Source organism: Motacilla alba, chromosome 4A, assembly GCF_015832195.1.
Source record: "Motacilla alba alba isolate MOTALB_02 chromosome 4A, Motacilla_alba_V1.0_pri, whole genome shotgun sequence".
Classification (NCBI taxonomy): Eukaryota; Metazoa; Chordata; class Aves; order Passeriformes; family Motacillidae; genus Motacilla; species Motacilla alba.
Genome location: NC_052045.1, coordinates 16771705 through 16789596, shown reverse-complemented (window position 1 = coordinate 16789596; position 17892 = coordinate 16771705). Strand labels below are relative to the sequence as shown.

The window sequence follows — 17892 nt, the reverse complement described above, 5'->3', positions numbered from 1 at the left end:
TTTTTTTTTTTTTTATTCCATGAAATAAAACGGCATTTTAAAATATGCTTGGGTGTGAAGGCTGTTTCTGTGGTTGCTTTTTTTATTAATGAAGATTTAATTTGACAATAAAACTTGATTGCTAAAAAGAACTTTAGAATCAGCCCAGGTCTCCCATATAGAAAATAGAATACTCAAGCATCTGCTATTGTCTTTTGCTTCTCAAAATGCTTAGCCCTGTAGCTCCCAGACCTGCCTTATAAACACCTTCAGTAGTTTTTAAATAACTGTACAATAGCCAGGAAAATAGCTAAGACCCAAAAGTGCCCCCTAGCTGGAAAACAGCTATTTATAGTCAAAAGGCCTCTCGCTCTGCTGGCTAAAGGTTTCACAGTGTTCTGTCAGCTCCTCCTGGGGCACCTCTGAGCCCTGGGCGCAGCATCTCTGCTGCCTCAGGGGTGCTGCTGATGTGGGAATGCTTCCAACGGGATGGAAAAGAAAAGTAATCCCCCAAACGATCCCCAAAACAGGCTGTGCTGAGCGGGGATGGGGACAGGCCACACTGGTGGCCCCAGTGGGTGGGAGTGATGGAGAAGGGCTGTCAGGAGACCCCCTTGGGCAGAGGGTGGGACTGGATCTCCAGGGGTCTCTTCCAGCCCAAAGCAGGATTTTGTATGGGAGGATGAACCAGATCTAAAACTGTGGGTGGTTTGAGCTCTATTGCTGTTCTGCTTGGGGCTTTCGTTTTGCTTTGCACACCTTAAAAAAAAACAGAGCAGGTCAAAGTGTTTCCCTGAAGCACAAAATGCTATCAAAGGTTTGGAAGATGAGGATCAAACACTTTTGCTTTTAAAGTGTACTTGGTTAGATGAAAGGTGTTTTCTTTTTAGAACAATGGTTCTTGGTCATGCATTGCCTCCAGAGCAGTAGTTGGTCTGGGTGGAGGCAGTTACATGAATAGTATAGAAATTACTCTTTTGTAAAAAGGGCCTGAAATGGGGAAAGAAGTGTGAAAATGTAATTTAATCAAATTATAAATGTTTAGGAAATAAGCTGATGTGACTAGCCCAGAGTCTTCTCTATCTTCTCAAAAAAAATCCAGTGAGGAAGTGACTTTATAGCTGTTTCAAGTCACACATTCACTGAAAACTGCAGATTCTGTTGGGGGACAGTTTATTTTAATGCTACTCCAGAGAGTGGATTCATTATCCACCACAGTCTCACTGATTCCAATTAATTTCACCGTGACAATAATGAGAGTGCCTGATGCTTCCAGCACGCCTGGGAAGGTGTGACCAGCCCTGGCCCCTCCCTCAGCTGGGGCTGCTGTGCCAGGGGCCTGGAGGTGCCCCCATCCCAAGAACACCTCCTGGAGGTCTCAGTTAACACCCAACTCTCATAAACTCGAGGCAGCCCTGGTGGCTGGGATGGTTTTGATGGATTTTTGCCATTCTGTGTGTGGAATCGCAGCAGAGGTGGGAGGGGGTTCCTGATCCTTTGGGAATCAGCCTCGGAGGCTGCACAGAACTTTGCCTGCCTGTGGGACAGGGTTGGGCACTGCAGGAGGAGCTGACTGGTTAAAAGAGAGCTGAACCATCACTGAACTCCTCCTGGTTAACTGAAACATGCTTTTCTTTGGGATTTTGGTCCTTTGGAAAGGAAAGGAGTAACACCAAAGCAAAGCTGGGAAGGGAAACGGGACAAACACATCCTGGTATGAGAGCAGTGAGTGCTTGGGTGGTTTCCAGCTGCTAGAAACCCCAGAGGTGATTCAGATCCTTGCTTACACTGCTGCTCACTGTCCAGATATCCCTGTCACTAGCATCCAGGTCCCCAGTGCAGGGACCTGCATGTGCTCCTGTCCCTGGCAGGGAGCTCAGAGTGCCCTTGCCCTGCCAGTCCCCTCTTAAAGCTCCTCTTGCTCAAACCAAAGACCTTTATCTACAGTGAACACTAATTAAACACATTGTACAGAGAAACCTGGGTGAGGAGCTCCTCCCAGGGACGCAGGGGACAGTGTCCAGCTGTCCAGGCTCCTCCAGCAGCCACGGTGTTGGCTACCCTCTGCTGCCTGGGTGGGTGCCCAGAGCTGCTGTCCCCTCTCCTGGGGCAGACCAGGCAGCAGGGCCACCCTGCTCCAGTCACAGCCTCCCTTGTCCTCCTGTGACACCCAGGTGAGCTGCCCTTGCCAGTGATGGGGTGAGAAGAGGTCATCACAGAGGTGACGATGTGAAATTTCCCTATAGCCCTACCCTGGTGTGCTCCAGGGCTGAGCTGCCTGTGGAGCCCCCCTGGGCTTAGAATCCTGTTGTACCAACCAATTTTAACCTCTTTCAAAGGTAAGGGTTTATAGTCATACATTAATATATTTATTTAAATACTCTTAATATTTACAGTGGCTGTTTCTGCTAAAAATCATGTTACATGGGCTGTGGGGAAAGGGGTGGAACACAAATACAGGAAGGTGACATTTGAGGTGAGGCATAAATCACAAAAGCAAAGGTGTCAGAATTTAGGCTTCCAGGGTATGCTGCTCCTGCTCTCTGTCTGCTGCAGAAGTCCCCTAAATTCCCTTCATGGGGAAACCATGCGAGTTTCCTACATGGAAAATTATCATAACAGACATAACAGTTAAATCCTAACCTGAATTAGTTGTAAGAAAATAAGAGTACATACTACTGCTACCAACGTTAACTACGTACTGTATATAGCGCCTTTAAATTGCAAAGTGCTTATCAACAATGAACTAACCCCCCCTGCGAGGTAGGTAAGTATTATTATCCCTATTTTACAGATGGGGAAACTGAGGCATTCGAGAGGCTGAGTGACTTGCCCAAGGTCAAGGGGGAGGCAGAGGCAGAGCAGGGAGTGGAGCTGAGCTCCCTCCTGGCTCTGAACCTGCCCATGCTTCCTCTGAGGGGACACGGGTACAAACACAGGAGTATTTACATATTTACCAGCAAGTGAGCCATGTACAAATGCAGTTATCCAAATAACCTGCACTGATGATTCAGTTAATTTCTTGTTTCTGAAGCAATTTAGGTAATCTCTGACCTGAGTACAAACACCTCCCAGCTCTATTAAATTCTTAACTCTGGGTGTTATTTGTTAACTTTTTAATTGGTGATGATGCCCCATCCCCAGAAGTGTCCAAGGATAGGGCTTGGAGCAACCTGGCCTAATGGAAGCTGTCCCTGCCCATGGCAGGGGGGCTGGAACAAGAACTTTAAGGTCCTTTCCAACCCAAACCACTCCATAATTCCATGACCATTTGCAGGTGTGCTGTTTAACAACGCCAGGTGAAAATGACACTGGGATGGGAGGTGAGAAAAAAATTCAACTTCAAGAGCAAGAAACCTAAGAAAGGGCAAATGGTTGAAAAATTTGTTATTCCTAGCTCCAAACTCCTTGCAGATGTACAAGGGTCCTTCTTGAAGCCCACAGAATAAAGGCCAGGTGTGAACCAGCTGAGCCAAGGAAAGGTTTAACTCCTCACAGGAGAAACTCAAGTGTGCCATCAGCTCCTACCCTGGCCCTTGCAGAGACAGCACAGGGGTCATTCACTGATTTCTCTGCAGGAAAGAACAACTTCCACTAAAACATGCTTTCATTTTTGAGCAATTGAGAGCAGAAAAATACTGCTGCAGTCCCAAATACTGTGCTGCAAGTGAATTAAGCAAAACCTGGGTGGGGACTTTTTTATCAAATGTATTTTTCCGAAGCTACTTCAATTTCGCTCCCCTGAAGCTCCTGTTTTAGCATAATAATAATTCACCAGCTGCTCCAAAGTCTATTGCTATCAACAGGGATGCATAGATGCAATCCAAGAGAATTTTGCCTTTTGGGGGGACCAATTTGAGTTTTTCAAACTCCTGGACACGTGTATTAATCACAGCGAAATCAAATATTTGTGCTGAATTCCAGAGTCAGCTCAGACTCACTCGTAGCTGGGAGCAAGGAAGGATCTCAGTCATGACACAAAGCCCAGGGGAGCCCCAGCCACGAGAGCATCTCCCCCTCCAGCCACGCCCTGGGGGCCTGCAGATCTGCTACCCACTGCCATGTGGCAGCTCCCAGCCCTGCCCTTTCGGGACCAGCAGGGGAACGTGATTCACACAGTCTGCAGGGAAGGGATTTTTGCATTTTTGGGGGCAGCACTGCTGAGTTAATTCCGTCTCTTTGTGCTGTTTGTACCTGGTAACGCATTCGAGTGACACCGTGTGAGCGTCACCAGCAGCTGGGTGCTTGTTCTCACTGAACACTTCAAAGCCTTTCTGCTGTCCAAGGATACAAACCTAGTTTCTGGCCCAATTTCAAGCCCAGCTGATGTAATCTGCATAACTGTACTTGAATTGTTTTCATTCTTCCTCCTTACCCAGGCAATGCCGCACAGACTCGCTGGCCCCACGTCAAGCAGAGTTCCCAGACTGCAGTGTGGGTTAGGTGAGCCATCAAAGGACCCCAATTCACCCCCCTGCAGCAGCTCCTGCTAATGTTTATCTTTGCAGAAACGTGCTCAGTTTGGTTCCCTGACCTGTGGGGCTTTTATTGTGAGCCTTGCCTTGGTGGGTTCTGCCCGTGGCTCTCCCCCATCGAGGGATTTGCTCCTCCAGCCAGGGGTGCCTGATTTCCTGATGGAATGATCAGCAAGCTGCTCCCCCCTTGGGTTTTGCAAGTCTCCTTGTGTACCACCAATGTCAGCTTGCTCAGCCTTCCATGAGGGAAGAGGAAATGCAGTTTTCAAAGACAACTCTAACCCTGCAATTAGTGTGAAAGCCCAAAATCTGTTGATACAAAAATGCCTTTCACTCTGCCTTAACTAACACATCCAGAGGCTTAAATATTTGGGGTTTTACACTGCCTGCTGATAACAAGACTGCTGTCATTATAAGCAAGGAATACAGAAATGGCTTGGAGTCTCTGCTCCTTGCTGCTGATTTATCCCAACACCAGGGCTGTCCTGGAGCCACAGAGGTCTGCACTGAACACTGCCATGGGTTCGGGGTGCTGGCACCTCAGCTCTGCCCCAGCAGCTGCAGCACTCACTTCTCTCTGTGTTCCACTTGCTGGGTGAAGCTGCACGAGTGCCCAAAGGAAAAACCCCACAAGGGGAGTTTTCCCTCACAAGAGGAGGGAGGCAGGGTTAAAACTCAGGCAGCGTGCCCAGCTGCAGGCGCTCCAGCATCTCTCATCCCCCTGACCCTCCGTGCTGCCAGCAGAGCTGCTCGTGCCCCTCGCTGGTGCAGTCTGACCTGCTCCAGGGGCAGGTGCAGGTTTCCCAGCATGATGTTTCTCCAGAGGCAATTCACAACCCAGTTCCCAGGTGAGGTGATTGCTGGCAGGCCCCCTGGGGAAATGCTCCACAGCCCCTCCTGGGAGCAGAGCCTGGCAGGAGAGCAGGAATGAGGGCAGCAATGAACCCATTCCCAAGCTCCTGGCAGGATCTGCTCCCTCCAAGGAAGCAGCTGACCAAGAACAGCTCTGAGTGGTGCTGAGTGCCAGTCATCTGTGCTTCTTAGCAACTCTGCAGAAGAAAGGTCAAGCATCCCATTGTAAAAATTTAAAATAAACCCCCCTAAAAAATCCCTGTTAAAATTCAACCACCTTGCCCTTGATGGGGTTTTTCCCCACCTTTGATGCTCGTTGGGACAGCAACAGTGACAGTGCTAAGCTCTGTCCAGACACCCCCACAGCTGGGGAAAGAAAAGATAATAAAAGAGACCACCTCCTGCCACACTCTTTTTTGTTGCACCTCAGAGAAGGACCTGCAGAGCTGTTCCATGCTGCTGCAGCTCTTGCTTAGGCTGCTTTTCAGACCTGCAGCTCAGGGGCCCAGGGAAGATGCTCTCCCTCAGGAGATAGATTTCCCCGACACCCATCAGAGAGGCAGCAAAAAGTGAATGCAGTATGGAAGCAAAATTAGGAATTGCAAAATAAGGGCAAGGCTTAGAGCTGGGTTTTGGTTCAGCCTATTAGAAACTACTCTGAGGTTTGTATTTCAAGCAGCCAGGGTTGGTTTGGGTTGATTTTTTTTCAGTTCATCTACACAGGAGATGGAGGCAAGGCCAGGTGCTGGCTCCCACTGTCAGCCTAATTGCAAGGTCCTTCTGCTCCCCAAAAGGGAAATTAGGTAAATAAGCAAATATGTTATCAACAAAAACATGTTCCAGGTGGATGATCAAAGGGATCTCATATTCAGCAATAGTATACAATATTAATATAATGGCCTGAAAAAACAAGCACAACCAAAAGAATCAGAAGTCATATTGCTTAAGGGAAACAAAAAAATAAAACCCCAGTTATAGGTCAAAACCCTTTTAAGTAACATTTTCAGTGTGATTCTCAGCCTCCTGCTGAACAGCTGTTTGTGTTGATGAGCAACACCGAGCAGGATGCAGAGCCAATGGTGCTGGACAGCAGCACTGAAACCCAGCTGGGGTGGGATGATGATGGGAGCACTGGAGAAATCCTTTCCTCAGCCACCTGCATGCCTGAAGTCTGTGGGGTTTGGAGACTAAGACTGCATCCAAAGGGATTCCTGTGGTTTATGGCAACCTTATAAATGGTGAAACCATTAGTTTAGTATTAGTGAGTGTAACAAAAGTAAATTAAAAAAGGTGCAGATGGCTATAAAATAGGCTATAACATAAGTAGGTTTACACTTTTTTTTCATCTGTGGACAGAAAGGAAACAGTGATGCTGAACCAGATGAGAGCAAACAATTACCAATACTTGGCTGAGTTTTGCAGTGAGAGTTAAGAGAGCTTTGCTCAGAGCCGAGTGGTAACATGATCCTCCTGCCCGTCTTTCCACTGGTTTATAAACAAGTCACAGGCCTCTCCCCATGAATCAAACACATCCTCTGACGAGTCTATAAGTTTGGAGTTAGAGGAACAAATACTGGAAGCACAGTGAAGGGAACTGGTACAAACCACAGGGCACTCCTTGCTCTGTCCTGTAAGTCTCGTGTTCCCACTGTAGGCCACCTCATTGAGGTTAATTTCACTTTTGGAACAATTCTCTTCCCTCTCTCTGTCCATGGGAGAATATTTAATGTCTTTCCACATGTAGTGTGGCTGGATGATCCCGTCTGAAATGGTGTACATGGGTTCAGAGCTGGGCTCGGGGACGTGGCCGTTCATCTTGGAGAAGAGCAGGCCCAGCCTCTTGAAGGACTCCTTCTTGGAGCTGGAGAGTCTCTGGACTCTGTTCCCGTTCCGCACAAAGGAGCGCTTGCTGATCCCGTTGCTTTTTGGCTTCTCCTCCACCATGTTGATCCCAGACATGGTTTTAATCAGAGCAGATACGTTGAAGTCTTTTTTCTTGTTGGCTACATTGAAAGACACGCTCTTGGTTCTGGGTTTTTCTCCAGCACCATCCTCGTTTGTTTCCTCCTTTTGGGACACCTCTGTGCTGCTGGTGGAGTAACTTCTCCTCTGGGGCTTCCTGTTGCCCAAGAGGTCAAGAACTTCATAGCGAAAACTCGAGATGTCCTGTTTTAATTCCTGGGGCAAGAGGAGACAGGAGTTACTCCCAGCAGCCTTATCTGACATGAAGGAATGACCACATTCCTTCAGGAGAGCTGCTCAGTTGTGCCATGGCTGGTACCAAATCACACAAGAACATCACATCCACGCCCAGTGTCGCACAGAAATTTGTTGGTAGTGCTGAGAACTGGGGACAAGGCTTTTGTTTCCAAAGGCTGGGGACTGGCCCTGTTGATCAACCCCCTCTGCCCACCCCCTGCACACCCCAAAAAGTCAGATAAAAGAGTTACAGAAAAGGGAAAAGTGCTGAAATATGGCAGGAATCCTGTCTGGCTGATAGGCCCAACTTTACATTTGTTGGTGAGTGTTCTCAATATCCACCAACCCCAACCCATTCTTTGGCTCTGTCTGCATTAGGAATGGGAATGCGATGTTGACTCAAATCACATATTTCACTCCTACTCTTTTCCAATGCTTTTGCCTGCATAGCACACTGTATATTAAAATATGGGAGGTGGTCATATAGGAAGGCACCCAATAATAATTGACCTGCCCACAAAACACCACAGGCCCATCAGATACATTCCCAGCTCCAGTCACAATCCTATTTCCACACATCACAAATCACCTTAACAAGTTAGTGCAAACTCTTCAAGTGGCTGTTTGAATTAATAAAACAAATTATTGTTGAGGAATAATAAATTACCTTGAAGTTTTCTTCAGTTAAACCTTCGTTGGTTTTGGAAGTTCTTATCATTGCAGCGACGTATCTTTTCACAAGATTTCTTATAACTTCCTGGAATAGGAAACAGTCCAAGTGATGCAATTGCTAGCTCAGCCCAAACTCTGCTCTTGCTGCGTTTCCCTGAGCTCTTGCCAACAGCAGCTGTCCTGACTCTGCTGGTTAAAAACCACTCGCCACCAGAAACAAAATGCTTCCTTTTAAGCAGAGCAAACCTTGGGAAGGGCTGATGCAGCTTCCATCTTATGGATGCTCACTTTTTAACTAAAGGCAAAGCAGTTGTTTCCTGCTGGGGCTTGTAGACGTGCAAGTCATGGAGAAAAAAAATTCTTGGAGTGCTCTCTCCAAGCAGTTCTTGGATGTGCTCTTAATCTCAGCTGCTGAAAGGTTTTACAATTACCAATCTCATGTGCACACTGCGTACCGTCATGGACTAAATTTGGCATTTGAAGGTGGTTTATCAAGTATTGGAAGCCAAGGAGGCCATGTTAGCAATAAATAATGTGAAAAACAGCCAGAACCCCATGGGTCAATGGACATTCACCTCCAACCACATCTGCAGCTGCCTGAGTGTTCCTTAAGGGCAGAAACTCCTTTAAGGGTGGCTGCACCATGCGTGGGCAGCACTGGAAGGGCCAAATCACACTTTCAGTGACTTCTCCAGGGACTCTCACTCCTCTGTGTCACCTGTCTGCTACACTCCATGCTTTTGGTTGGATGAGCTCCATTTTTCTCTGCTCATGTCCCTCCCTGATGGCTTCACGGAAGCAAAGTGGTGCTTTGAGCTTCACATTTATCTGTGCCAGCTAAAACACACCCAGGCTCTTTGTGCCTGTTGTGTGCAGGGAAGAGACTACTCCAAACCAGCCCTGCATCTCCCCCCTTCACAAACAATTCTGAGTAACACCAAGCTGAAGATGGTGCCTGCAGCGAGGCTTTGCTGGGAGGTTTTTAAGAGATCCCAATGTCGCAGCCATAAGCTGTGCTGTGAAGTCAGAAAGCACCATATGTCAGTTGTCAAAGGTGACTAATTATGTTAACTACCAACTTCTGATAAAAGTGCTCTTCAGAAAGCAGGAGATGTCTTAAGTAAGACAAATTACTAATGGCTTTTGGCAGTGGAGCCTAACATGCCTAACCTAACGTTTTGGATAATTTTTTTCCTTCCAGCGTGCTGGCATAATACATCCCACTGAATTCAAGGGCTGAGGCTGGTGTCTTTAATGAAGTTTCATCCTTTTGTACGTTGAGTTTAATGAGTACTTGATGACAGGCAGGCTGAGAATAAACAAACCAGCAAGATTCAATAAAGGAATCATTCCTCCTTCCCGAGCTGTCCCAAACAAAAGAATATCCCAACCACAGTCTGAGTTAGGGGTGCTTTACAAAAAAGAGCAATAGAGGAACAATTCAGGAGTGTAAAAATGCTGCAGAAATAGTTTTAATCAGGATGTCCTGACAGCCTGATGGCAATGGGGATGTGACCTTGACTTCAGCAGCCACGCTGATACCTGCAAGTTTTCCACTATTCCAGAGGGGCTGAAAGGCAAGGACAGATTTACTGAACCATCCACCTCCAACGAGGAAATGCTTTAATCCATGATAAGCTAAATCCTCTTATAGGACCTACACTTATCAAAATATATTCTGGAAGCAAGCAAGAATTGAAGTATTGGAAAATGAGAAGGAGAAAGAAATAGCAAGGAAAAACTTTATGCGCCCAAAAGTTTACCTGGTAGTGTTGATTCTGAATCAGGTTGTCAGCATGACGTTCCTGGAAAGAGAAAGGCACAGGGGTGTCACCTGTCTGGTCCTGCCTTTAGAGCTCCCCATGGCTCTGAGCAAGTGTCTCAGGTTCAGCTGGGGGTGTGTGTTCTATTTGTCATCTGTCAGAGCTGGGGCAGTTCTCTGCTGTTCATGGGCAGGTTTCTTTATCTCTCCCACAGCCAATCCTCCTTCCAGGAGATCTCTGCTGTCCATGGCCACTGAGTGTCCCTGCAGGGCTGATCAAATTCCATCATCCCATGGGAGATGCTCTGCCCAGGGCAGGAGCCCAGCATTCCTACCTGGATCCAATCTGACCCTGGAACAGCACAGCAGCCTTTGCCCCCTGCATTCCCAGAGGAGCAGCTTTCTGCTCCCTGCATTCCCAGAGGAAGAGCAGGCCCATCTCCAGCAGCCATGGAGCTGCAGAGGAAAACTCCACCCTTGTCCAGGATCCCTGCTCCAGCAGAAGCACAGCTGGCCCTGCAGGAGGGCTGAGCCACCATGGAATGGGACTGTGCCACCACCCTGACCCACAGCGGGGCAGCTCCTGCTCTGACTCTGGCAGTGTTGCTTTTGTTTGTTTGTTTGTTTGTTTGTGCTACTGCATTTCTATTTTAGTTTTCCTTGTAAGGAACTGTTATTCCTATTCCCATATCTGTGCCTGAGAGCCTCTTAATTTCAAAATCATAATAATTTGGAGGGAGGGGATTTACATTCCCCATTTCACAGGAGGCTCCTGCCTTCCTTAGCAGACACCTGGCTTTTCAAACCCAGACACCAAGTGATGACCGAGCAACCCTCTGCTGATCCCTCACGACCCTGAATATCCCCAACATTCTCCAGTAACCAAGCACAAGCCCGTGAGCTCCTTACTGTGAATGTTTTGAGGTTTTCGTGCCTCTTCTGTTCATTGTCAGAGTCATCTCCTGGGCACAGCTGGTTGTGGATCCACTTGCACAGGTACCAGACTGACTTGGGACTGGGGACGATGTTAAAAGGAGGGGGCAGAGTGGCGCCTTCGTCGAAGTAACTCATCCAGAGCTTCGTCCGCGCAAACTTCCACTCGATGTCCGCGTGGTCCTGCGAGAGGAGGGCAGAGACATCAGCAGCTGCAGGCAGGTGTTCCTGGAGCCAGGCTGAGGAGGGGAGGTGTGAGGGATTTCTCCAGCTGCAGGCAGAGCAGTGTCACTCCTTACATCTCCCTCACTGGGGGTGGACATAAAAAAATTGGTGTGAAATGTAGCTGGAGTGAAAAAATACCAACCACTGAGAAACCAGAGGAGAGCAATACCCAGCAAGGAGAATTCCATGTGCTAGAGGCCAGCTTTGTCCTTAAGAGGTTGTGCTTATTAGTTCACCAATGCAAGAAGCAAGAAAACACATTTCTTATTTTGCTCTTTGCTAGCACTTTTATTATCACAAACCACTGTTCCTCATGTCTAAATCCAATGAATTCTCATATTCTTCCCTGGGAAAAAGGTCTTCCATAGTGGTTTTTGATTTGCTTTTTATAGCCTCCATTAATTCTGCTCTTATAAGGAAATGACACATTTTATGTGTGCTGTATTTTACATTTTGCCTCTGCATTATCCTTACAGAAGCCAGGAGACATTTTACTCTTGGGCTGGTGGTTTTTTTTGCATTTATATCATCACCATGATGGCTTGCTGTGCCCTAGTGTTTTTCACCCCAACAAAGTGGAGGTGGGAAGTTAACACCATCATTTCACAGCTGCACAGACAGACATAGGGTCCATAAAGTCCCCAGGAAAGGAATCCTGAGTTATGGAAGAGCCTGACCTTACAGACTTCAGAATAGCTGGGTTTGGGGAGCAAAATTTAGTCAATTTTGAATGCTGGTGGAGCCAACCCAGTAACAGTGCATATTCCCTTCAACACCAGGGCAGAGGCAGCTCCCTGCAGCCACAGATGCTGTAGAGACCCGAAACAGATCTCGTGCTGCTTTGTGCTAGTTTTAAAGTTGAAAAAAATGCCACTGTTTTGTAGGTTCTGCAGAAATTCTGACATTAGACAGAAAAGGGGGGGAAATAATTAGTGCTGAACACAGCTGACACCAGTAGACTGAGCTGAAATGGTGTAGTGTGTGCTGTTACCACTGCAGAGCAGCGCTAAGCTGATGGTTGTGACATTTCAGCCGCTCGGCATTTGCGTGAACGGTGTCTGACACCAGATTAAGCCAGAGCCACGGTGATTCAGGCTAAGAACAGCACAAGGTGGGAGAAAAGGACAATGCAGGACTTTAATTTTCTGAGGAGATTTCAGCGAGGCTGGAACAAGCAGCTTATTGAGCGAGGGGTGCTGGCTGCAGCTCTGGCAGGCAGGCACTGAAGTGTAGGACAGGGAGTTTAATAAAATATTGCTGAACATCTACCCAAAAAATTACTACACTGGCTCTCTGGCCATGCTCCAGCGCCCTGACACGGGTAAAATATGCTCACATTTTGACAGTGAGGTGCAGCTGAACTCCATTTTGGTAATGTATTCAAATTATCTGCAGCCCTGGATTTAGAACTGTCTCAGTGGCCCGGGAGCACATTAATCTCTGCAGATGGTCTGAACCAGCCCAGAACATCATTGTCCCCTGCCAGTTTGCCACAGGGGCTCTTTTCAAGCCATAGGGAAGCTCAGAGGTGCAGCCTGTCATGCCCTTTTTTCCTCAAACACCACCACACCCCATAAACAGGTGAGCTGCAGCATTGCCGTGAAGCATCACAAGTTGATGCTGCTGGAAATGAAGTCCTGGGTAGTAAAAAAAAGCAGTTTGTAACAGTAGGAATAACTGCCACCATTAAAAAAAAAAAGAAAAGGAAAAAAAAAAAAAGGAAAAAAATACTCCTGCTCATTTTTAGTTCATTTGTCTCTGTCTGCCAGCCCACAGGACAACTCCTATGTGTCAACTGCTCCCAGTTCCAGGCAGAGGTGCCTGAGCCCCTTCCAGAAGCAGGGCTGGCTGCTCCCTGCCCACACCTGAAAGCTCCCTCATGCCCATCTTTACACCTGAGCCTTTCCAGGTCTGGGCAGCTCGAGCTGAAACAAGAGGAACGATGGGCACTGCAGGCCAGGTGAGCCCAGAGGGACCAGGGAGGGGGAGAGAAGGGGCCTGAGCTGCACTTTCTGAGCCTCACCTGGATATAGAATCATTTATCATGGAAAAGCCCTCTAAGATCATCAACTCCACCCATTCCCCAAGGCTACCACTAAGCAAGCTCTGGCCCCAAGTGCCACATCCACACTCCTTTTAAATCCCTCTGGGGATGGGGACCACACCACGGCCCTGGGCAGCTGTGCCAGTGCTGGACAAATCTTTAGGAAAAGGAATTTTTCCAGATATCCAAGCTAAACCTCCCCCGCTCTTTACCAGGAAAAGCCCAGTGGCAGCTGCACATTGCTGGTCTGAGCATCAACAGCATTTTGTAGAGGAAGATCTGCATGAGCCCAGGGTTGAATTACACAGCCCTGCTGGGGTTGAGCAGGAACTAAACCTGGCAGCACTGCCTGGGGCAGCTGGGGAGCTCCGGGCAAGGCAGGAACTGAAGGACAGTGCAAAGACTTATTTTGGATAGAGACCGATCTTTGAAGTTCTTTGTCAACACAGGAGTAGGTGTGAATGTGCTGCCTTCCAGCCTGGCATATTCTGTGATATTCTGTGATAAATCCACCCCTCCCCTCTACGAGAGTCCATCAAAGGCCCAGCGTCAGAGTGGGATCAGGAGTGGGGACTTGGCAGCAGTTTCCTTCAGCACATCATCAAAGGGCCCGTCCTGGGCAGATGCAGTTTGGCAGTGGATGCTGGATGCTGCTTGAAGAGGAAGGTAAGGCAAATCTCTACCTTGGGGATTGCAATTTTTTTCTGGGAAAGGAAGGGCAAGGCTTTAAAAGCTTTTCTGCACGAAGCAGAGGGGTTTTTTTACTTTTTGTTCCATCATTTTTAAAAGAGCTGGATGGGACACTTCATCCCTGGAGGTGTCCAAGGCCAGCCTGGGCAGGGCTTGGAGCAGCCTGGTCTCATGGAAGGTGTCCCAGCCCATGGCAGAGGGTTGGAAAAGGTGATCTCAACCCAAACCATTCTGGATTCTGTGACTACACCGGCTTTCCTATGGCTGAGAGCTGTGAAGCTCAGCAAGGCTTTTCCCTTGGGAAGTTTTGAGGCTGGTCTGAACAAATCCCTGCTTGTCTGGGTGTGTCTGTGGATGCTGGCTTCACCCCACCTGTGTTTCTTCTTGTGCTGTCTCAGTCAACAAGTGCACCATAACCTCTCTGAAAAGACAGACCAGACCCTCTGTACAAAGCTCAAAGTATCTTTTCTCCCCTTCTCTGTTCTGCTGCTGCAAATTCCCCAGAGTTTGCAAACGCAGCCTGTCTCAATTATTCACCTTGATGTTTTGTGAACCTGAGCAAATCAGATGAGAGCTCCTGGCAGCAGTTTTGTGTTGGAAATATACAACAACGAGACACTTCAGTTTTACTGACAATGTCTTTGTGTGCCAGGAAACCACCATTTTCTTGGTTAGAGCTCTCCTTAGTGCTGTAAGCAATAAAATCCTCACACAAAGCTACAGCTCCCCAAACTCTCCTCCCTGTGCTGAGCACCAAAAAACCACTTCAGTACCTGTTCTGCTCCCAGTTCAAAGCTGGAGCACCTGGGACTTACAGCCAGGACATCAGTCCCTGCACTGGCTGGGAGTGTGGCCCCACCAGCTGTGCTCCAGGTTTGGGGTGTTCCCCCAGTGACTGCTGGCCCCTGGGCTAGACACACATTTTTGGGAGCTGCCTGAGTCTGAGCAGTGAGAACAGGATCCTCCCAGAGCTGTGCTGCCTCATGCAGTGTTCTTAGATGACAACTCTTTGGTAACATTTATAATAAGCTAAAACCCCACATTTACTAGCTTTGCCAGCGTGACCTTGCTGCTTTAGGAATTTTAATCTAAGTTGGGATTTCAGTGTCCTCTCTTTGAGAGCTTCTGTCTCTCTCGCCCTTGTTCTTGTCACCATTTCCTTTCAAGCACTGCTCAGCCTTTCAGCTATCAAACACTCCACACTTAAGAGGGCCGAGCCCTCAAGCTCAAAGAATACATGAACTCAAAGAAACCAGCACTCAGCTCTGCTGTGAGGAAAAAAACTTGTCTCACTTCCTATCACAATGTGAATGTGTCATCCTGGCCACATAATCCTCTTGCAAATCTCTGCCATTTGAAGTGAGAATTAATCTCCCACAAAGATTTCCCTGTGGGATGGCTGAAGCCATTTCACTGTAGCAGTTGCAAATATTTTCTAATTCAGTCAAAGTGATGTATTCACAGATGTGCCAGATTTTAAATGATTACCTGCTACACTAATTATCCAGGGTAATTCAGACATTAATCTCCATCCTTATCTCTGTGTAGAAGATGCGTTGTTTACAGTTTCTGAGATGTTTCCATAAAGATTTCCATCACCTCTCCTCCTTGGGCCATACAGGTTGGATCATACTTTGCCAATGACAGCAGTGAGTCCTGACCCAGCCCCACAGACCCAGCTGTCTGGGAAGATGCTGTCAGCTTTCTGCATGAGGTGGATACTTCTGCCACAGGCTCCAGGTTCCTCAAGCTCTCCCTGAGTTATTCCAGCTCCCTCGTGCCTGGGAAGCTGGTGCAGGGAATCACTGTGAACTTCTCTTAGCACACAGCAGCTGAAGCTCATCCTGTGGAAAGCCTGTGGCAAATCAAGGCATTGGAGTCCAATCTCCTGGCTCTTAAGTTCTTAACACCCCTGGAAGCCCTGGGGTAGCCCCGAGTTTCGGTTGGTTCAGGGCTGAGATGGATTCTGGCCATCCTGTGGATTTTGCAAGTGTCCCTGCATTCTGGATCAGGCTGCTGCAGAGCTGTGGTTCAAACCCTCAGCTCCCAGGGGCAGGGTTAGATATTAAGATAAATTCCTTTATTGTAAAGGTGGTGAGGCCCTGGCACAGGTGCCCAGAGCAGCTGTGGCTGCCCCTGGATCCCTGGCAGTGCCCAAGGCCAGGCTGGACGGGGCTTGGAGCAGCCCGGGACAGTGGAAGGTGTCCCTGCCATGGCAGGGGGTCAAATAAGATGATCTTGAAGGTCACTTCCAACCCAAATCATTCCATGATTCTATGAAATCTAATGCTGGGGTGATTTGATGCTCAGCAGCCAGGCATGCTGAGATCCTCCAATTTTTCCACTGTCAAACAATGCCAGGATGATCAGCTCCATGATGCTCCAGCTCCTCTGTGCCACGCAGAGGTGCCAAAGGGCTCCTGCCCCTTCCTCTCGGAGTTCCTGGGATGCAAATCCTCCTCACCCCCACTTGGAAGGAATAACCTATAAAGATCTCCAGCATCACTCTGGCTGGCACGAAAAGGGCTGCGTGCGCCTTTCTTGTGTTTTATTACACAACAGGCAGTGGGCTAGGCTGGAAATCAGGCTGCTGCCTGTCAGATGCAGATATAGATGGCTCTGACAATGCCCTGGGGACCAGGCTGTCTGGCTGTGGCTGAGTGCCTCTGAAGGAGGGATGGGAAGCTTTCGAGTTGTGCCAGGAGTGCTGGCAGGAGCTGGAGTGATTTCTGCAGCAGGAGCAGCTCTCTGCTGCTGTCCCACCCAAGGAAGAGCCACCAGCAGCCCCACAGGATTAGGATGTGCCCAAGCTGTGCCTTGCTCTCGGAAGGAAGGAGGAGATGTAACATTTACTGAGTAAGGGAGGCTGGTTGCCCGAGGCACAGGAACTTCAAAGGTGCCTTTTTTGCTGTGTAATTAGCAGTGCTGCAAAGCCTAAGAGAAGTCATTAGACTCTATTCAATACATTTCTCTCTCCACGTGCCTCTTTATTGCTCTGTGCTAAACCCAGAGCAGTAAACTGCACAGAAAATATATCAGGGCTGGCTTTCAAGCAGGCTAGCACAAGAAAGATGCCCTTGTGTGTCCTGAACAGAAAGCAGAAAGAGGGTCAGGAGAAATTTAATCTTTGCAGAACTCCACACAGGCAATTCTTGTGCTGTTTCAAAGCTGTTAATTTTGTAATATGTGTCAAGCAAACTGGAAATAACATCAGCAGAGCTCGGGGGTTTGGTGACAAGCTCAGAGAAGCAAGCAGCAAAATTCCAAGCAGGCTATTTGACGTAAGTGGAGCTTAACATTCTTCCAAAAGAAAGGATGTCAAAGAAAGAAAAAGTCTGTGAGAAAATCAGGAAGCTACAAAGTCAATTAATGCATAGGTAATTCAGCTGCAGCTGGCAAAAAATTGCTTTGAAAGCTGGGGATGACATACTGAGGGGTAAGAACTTAATAGGATCAATCTCCAAAATAATACAAGAAAAATTACTAAAGGAGGACAACCTAGCATTAGGAAAAGCAATTAGAACAGTTAGGGGATGAGACAGTCAGAGAAGAGACGAAAGCACTGAGGAGCACAAGGCAAGTCCTGGGCAGCAGCTGCAGTGGCTCTGAGGAGGAGCCAGCCCTTGGCAGAGGAAAATCAGGGAAAACCCACCTGGAGCAGCCCCTGCAGCAGCAGGCAGGGCAGGTGGGGGGAGAGGGAGAGCAGCTCCCCGGGATGCAGCTCCAAGGGGGACACAGGGGGATTTTGGCTCCAGCACAGAAAAGGAGCAGAGGCAGGTCCTGAGGAAATACTCACAAATAAATACTAGCACTGGGAAACAAGGAAAGTGAATGCTCAGACCAGGATGGAAGTAACTGACTTCAGGCAAGAGCTACCCTTGTCTGGCAAAAGGCAGCAAGGCTCTTAGGTGAGGAAAACAAACAGAGCACAAGGGAGAAAAAAATCTCAAATACAAAGTTTTATATAGCAGATAAACCATCACTGGGACTGTGAGCCTTCAGAATCTGAAAGCTGGGAAAGATCCCATGGCAGAGCCCATGAAAGAACATACTGTAATGGA

The 17892-nt window shown here is 48.0% G+C and overlaps 1 protein-coding gene across 2 annotated transcripts in view; it reads right to left on the bottom strand.

The window, feature by feature from the left end:
* Positions 1 to 1308: 1308 nt before the first annotated feature.
* Positions 1309 to 17892, bottom strand: part of TRPC5 (transient receptor potential cation channel subfamily C member 5) — a 97785-nt gene continuing 81201 nt past the window's right edge. For both annotated transcript variants that reach the window (XM_038122967.1, XM_038122966.1), the window contains 4 exons: positions 10849 to 11055; positions 9941 to 9982; positions 8173 to 8262; positions 1309 to 7484 (listed from right to left, as the gene is read on the bottom strand). In XM_038122967.1, the coding sequence (XP_037978895.1) occupies positions 6750 to 7484; positions 8173 to 8262; positions 9941 to 9982; positions 10849 to 11055 (1074 nt within the window). In that variant the 3' untranslated portion in view covers positions 1309 to 6749. The remainder of the gene's footprint in view (positions 7485 to 8172; positions 8263 to 9940; positions 9983 to 10848; positions 11056 to 17892) is intronic.